The 5,606-nt window shown below is 44.0% G+C and overlaps 1 protein-coding gene across 1 annotated transcript in view; it reads left to right on the forward strand.

Moving 5' to 3' along the window:
• LOC103606041 (dedicator of cytokinesis protein 5) overlaps nucleotides 1–4,589 on the forward strand; it is a gene marked incomplete at its 3' end in the record, with an annotated part of 132,284 nt that extends 127,695 nt beyond the window's left edge. Inside the window, exons 43-45 of the mRNA XM_008590639.1 lie at nucleotides 224–400; nucleotides 3,716–3,799; nucleotides 4,452–4,589. Of these exons, the coding sequence (XP_008588861.1) occupies nucleotides 224–400; nucleotides 3,716–3,799; nucleotides 4,452–4,589 (399 nt within the window). The remainder of the gene's footprint in view (nucleotides 1–223; nucleotides 401–3,715; nucleotides 3,800–4,451) is intronic.
• Between the last annotated feature and the right edge of the window lie 1,017 nt (nucleotides 4,590–5,606).

Raw genomic sequence — 5,606 nt, forward strand, 5'->3', positions numbered from 1 at the left:
ATTCTTCTTTGTAAGGAGATTAAATAGCTAATTTTGCATCTTAGTGACCAACACCATTTCAGAAAAGTGTGGTATCCTAATATATATATAACCTCGACAGGCAAACCTCACTATTCTATAGCTTGTGGGCATTTATGCCTCTTGAGGGGATTCCTTACACTTTTTCTAGTCTTTGCTGCAGGGCTCACAGTGTCCTTCTCCCGCCATGCACTCTGTCTCTCAGGAGGAAATCAGCCCCTTGGAGAATGCCATCGAAACCATGGAACTGACCAACGAGAGGATCAGCAACTGTGTTCAGCAGCACGCCTGGGACCGATCCCTCTCTGTGCATCCACTCTCCATGCTGCTGAATGGCATTGTGGACCCAGCTGTCATGGGGGGATACTCCAACTATGAAAAGGTGGGCTGGGTCCCAGGACCCCACAGGATTCACAGGCCTGGGATGTATCCCTGCCTCCCTCCATGCCACTGTGCAGCTGGTGAATTCGTTTTCTAAAACTTCTTGGGGAGATTTTCACTGTCCCCTCTGGATGAATGAGCAAATGAAATGAATGAAAGGATTGTCCCTGATCTCACACCTCTTAGAGCCCATCTGCAACCCAGCCAAGGGTAGACCACTGCCTGGTAAAGCATCTCCAAAAGAGCCCAATATACATCTGGTCGGTTCACCTGCTCATCTCTCTCCTGGGAGATAGAAGGCTAACAGGTGGACCCCAGACTCCAGGATGCTCCGGAAGTGAAGCTGCATCTCTGGGGAAGGCAGAGCCCACACTCTGCTTAGAACTAGCTTCTAGGAACACCCACCCCAACTTGGTGTGCCATAGGTGATATAGACAGATGGTGGGCCGGGCTGTGCAATTAAATTAGTTCAACTAAGTGTTATATCTGTTATGCTGAAAACACCTGAGAGGGCACTCACCACAATTTAATTCATTTTTGGGTGGGGTTAGGGTGCAGTACCATTTAAACTGGAGGTAATGTGCTCAGTATATGTTAATTACAGTGAATGGAGGCAGGATTTTTGATTGTTAGGTGCATTTTCAGTGGCTACGTATCTGTGGAGTCCTCTTCTTGAATGAACATTTGACAGCACTTTAGTCTACGTTACACTTCCCCTGTGAGGGAGCCTGCAGAGTGAGAGGAAAGAAGGAGCTGATGAGAAGCGGGGGTGGTGTGGTGTGGGCTGGCGCATCTGTTTCCACGGCATGTCCAGGGGCTTTGCAATCGGTCACTCCTGGGACCCAGGTCCGGCTTTCCACTGGCCACTCTGTGCTCTGGGGCAACATTCTCCACCTCTCTGAGCTCCAGGGATCTGGAAAGTGAGGACGGTACTAACAGGATCGATGAGGATCAGGAGAGACACACTGCATGTTAGGACATCATCCCATGCCAGGCACGTAGTAGAGGCTTCATGAGGGTTGGGTCTCCTCCCTGCTTCTGTCTGCTTGGAGCAGAAAGTGTGACTTAATGTCCTTCCTGGGTGGTACCACCAATGCTCTGTGGCTGCCCTGGTGATCTTCTTTCTTCCCTTTTTTCTTCAACCTTCCAGCTCCTTTAGTCTCGCTCTGTGCTGTAGCTGGGAAAGTCTGAACACCAGAGATAAACTCTAGTTTGCTCATATTAGGTTTTAAAAACAATTTCCAGTGTTACAGTGGAAGTCAATACAAAAGTAGGATTCAAAATACAGTACTTTTTTAGTACTATTCTGCTTTCAGTGTGTACTTTTTCATATACACTCCCTGGTATTTATTTTCATGTATTTTTTCCAAGTATTAATTTTTACATATTGTCCATAAACCATAGACTCATATATGCTGATACCAGTGAGTGATATTTATTTTCACATGAAGTTTTTCCTTTTTATTTATTTATTTATTGTTTGCATAGCCACTTAAAATGCTATCTTTATTTTTTTTTAAATTTTTATTGAATCATAATTGATCATACATAATTTTGGGGGTTCAGCGTTGACAAATGTTGATCAAATCAATATTACTAGCATATATATTGTTACAAATCGTACTTATTCTTTATGCCCCCTGTCCAATCTCTCCCCACACCATACGAACTTTTTCCAATGTGACATCTTCTAGTTGAAATTTTTAAAAAGCAGAGATATATAAAAAATAAATTTTAATAACTTAGGCTTAAAATACTGATTTGTACTTTTAATTAATATGTATGACTGTACATTTCTAAACATAAGAAAAAGGTAAACTCATTAATCACCATGACCTACTGCAATCAATTGGAATGCCCATCATTCCACACTTGTTGCAGATGACCGATTTTAAACCAACTCTTTATTCTGTGGCCTGGGTGAGAAGAACACAGGAGCTGTTTGCTGTAATGCATCAGCCCTTCTGTTGTGAAGCTAGAAAAATGCATTTCAGGGCATTCTACTCTGATGTTCCCTGACTCAACCAATGCTTTGGGAACTTTTCATGCATTTTATTATGTATCAAAAAAATTTTTTTAACTTTGAAAAATTTAAACTGCATGTATTTGAAAGGTAGAAGTGAATGAAGACTTAAGAAAATACTTCTTTTCCATTTTGTATTGACAGACCCCTCTAAATACGATTCTGGCTGGAATGAGCTGCTTTGTTAATGTCTTGTCATGCTTCCTTTTTGTTATACTTGGGGTACATATATTTTATATTCTCTGTTTTATTCATTTGCTAGGGCTGCCATAATAGAATTCCCCAACCTAGATGGCTTAAAACAACAGAAATTTATTGTCTTGGTTCTGGAGGCCAGAAGTCCAAAGTCAAGGACTCGGAGGGTTGGCTCCATCTAAGTGCTGGTGGGAGAATCTGTGCCACGCCTCTCCTGGCTTCTGGAGGCTGCTGGCAATCCTTGGCTCATATGTGGTCGACTTCTCCCTGCATCTCTTCATGTGGCATTTTCCCTCTGTACGTGTATCTGTCTCCAAATTTCCCTTTTACAAGGACTCCAGTCATATGGGATTAGGGGTCCACCCTACTCCAGTATGAACTCATCTTAGCCTGTTATACCTGCAACAGCCCTATTTCCAAGTGAAATCACATTCTGAGGCACCTGTGGTTAGGACTTCAAGCCATGAATTTTGGGGGACACAATTCAGCCCATAACATCTGCCCAGAAGGTGAAGAGTCTCCGCCCATACTCTGTTTGCCACACAGAATGAGCCGATCACTTTTGTAACTGTATCCTGTAGTTTCCGGAGCTCTTGGGTTTCCTATAATAATGGGGTTTAGCTTTCACAGTAGGGGAGCAGGAGAGTGGGGGGAACTTTGAAGGCTGGTCTTTGAAGCACTTTGACAAGTGAAGGTTAACACCGGAGAGAAAACATATAACTCCTGTTTTGGACTCAGAAGCGTTTGCTGCAAATTTCTGTTTCTCTTTCATAATGAATTCTGTCTTTAAAATGGCCTCCTGTCTAACGCCTTTGTTTGGAATTTCAGTTTGGGTTTTATTTCCCTATTATAGAGCCTCAGCTGGGGAGGGGCCTTGAATGTTTATTGATGATCATGGTGCTGACAGATAATAATAAGGGTAGCCAGCATTTAATATTTTCAAAACATCTTCTAATTTTTACTTAGACATTTTTGGTTTATCAGAACAGAAGTCATTTTTCACCTTTCCAGCCTTTCCCCCCATCCCTTTTAGGGCCAAATGCACAGAAAATGTTCTCATTAATGTTCTCATTAACGTTGCATGTGCTCTGCTTTTAGGCTTTTTTTACAGAGAAGTACTTGCAGGAGCACCCTGAAGACCAGGAGAAGGTTGAGCTGCTGAAGCGACTGATAGCATTGCAGGTATGTGGCACTGGAGGTGGGCACCTGGGCAGCTGTCCTCTATGCTCCATGGGCAGCCGCAGCGCAGGGCTCCAAGATGTTCTCTGGGGCTTATGTCTACAGGCCCACTTTCAGGGTTACTTTTTCTTTTTTTAACACTTATGGAACCATAGCCTGTCAATGTATTTCTTTGTTTGGCAGAGCTACTTAGGAATGGCATTCAGTTAAACTGCCCAGTGTTGACAGGGCCCTCTTAGATACAAGATTACAGTCCAGAAATTTGTTTCATGGCCTGTGTTTCCAGCTAAGAGATGTTGGCCTCATTTTTTTTTCCCTTTGGGCAATGGTAGCAAATGCAATCACCAAATTCGGTCTGAGGCTTAACACTGTCAGTTGCTCGCCCACAGAAATGCCCGAGCTCAGGAGATCTGCCTTGTCCGTCTGCCATTCCCCAGTTCAGGTCCTCCTTGGGTCCTTGCCGTGGGTGTTTCTCCACATCACTGACCAAAGCACATCCAGTCCCAAGCCCTAAACTGAGAAGTGGCATCCTCACGGCATAGTGCTGCGTCTACCTGCTTACCTGTGCACCCCACACCCACCCTTCCCCACCCTCCAAATCTGAATGATCCCACTCGCTGAGCCACATCTCATTCCTTTTACGCCCTCTTTCCAGATGCCTCTGCTGACGGAGGGGATCCGCATCCACGGGGAGAAGCTGACGGAACAGCTCAAGCCGCTGCATGCCCGCTTGTCCACTTGCTTCCGGGAACTCAAGGAGAAAGTGGAAAAGCTCTATGGGGTCATAACACTGGTGAGCCTTGTCCAAACTGCCTCCGTGCTGTTTCTAGTCTCTTTTACCTTCTATGACATTGGTCAGTTTTCCAGATGCCAGTGAATCGTAATAGCTTAGGGGTGGCATGAAAATACTGGGGACAAGTGGGAAAGAGCATGTTCTGACCCCGATGACCTTGAGCCATCGTTGTGCTAGACAGAGGTTCTCAAACTTAAACGATGATCAGAATCACCCAGGGGGCTTGTGAAAATCCAGGTGGCTGGGCCATATACCCAGAGTTTCTGATTCCATAACTCTGGGGTAGGGCCCAGGTATTTACATTGCTGACAGGTTCCCAGGTGGTCCTGATGTTGCTCGTCTGAGGACACTTTGAGAACCACTGTACTGGAAGTTGAAGTTTCCCTAATCCCAGACCCTGGCTATTCCTGTCCTATCTAGCCTGATGCATTTAATTTTTTAAAATTGTTATTATCCATTTTGATGAAAAGTTTAGTCTTCACACCTTTGAAGGGGAGAAAGAATTATGAATTACATTTTTCAGTGCACGTAGCTGATCTCATAAATTTTTTTTGACAGTTCTAACTCATTCCTCACAGCTACAATTTTCTTTCGTGCTCCTGAGAAGCGGGGTGGAAGGGTACATGTGCTAACCTTCTCTCTCCAATCACAGCTGATTCTGCAGTTGGTTCTCGCTTCATTTATCTGCTCTGTTTTCCTTGAGTTCACCCTATAATTTTTAGTGGTCTTTTTCTTGAACCCCTGATTTTCAAATTCTTTCCTCAAATCAGAGCTTTGGATTTCTTTTCGTGTTCTCTTCTCCCCTAATCCCGTTTGTCCATCTCCACTAGAATTTCCTCAAGAGTATCTTATTTACCCTCCCCTTTAGTCATCAGAGCCCTGCCTTCCTAAGAATTTGCCTCCTGCTACTAGTTAAGAGTTTTCTTCTAGGACCATTGGATCATTTGCCTTTTGCACACAATTTCCTAGACAGCAAGGACTGTGTCTTTGACTTAACAAGCTTAGTCATTATTAGAA

The sequence above is a fragment of the Galeopterus variegatus genome, unplaced genomic scaffold (assembly GCF_000696425.1).
Source record: "Galeopterus variegatus unplaced genomic scaffold, G_variegatus-3.0.2 Scaffold6238, whole genome shotgun sequence".
Taxonomy (NCBI): domain Eukaryota; kingdom Metazoa; phylum Chordata; class Mammalia; order Dermoptera; family Cynocephalidae; genus Galeopterus; species Galeopterus variegatus.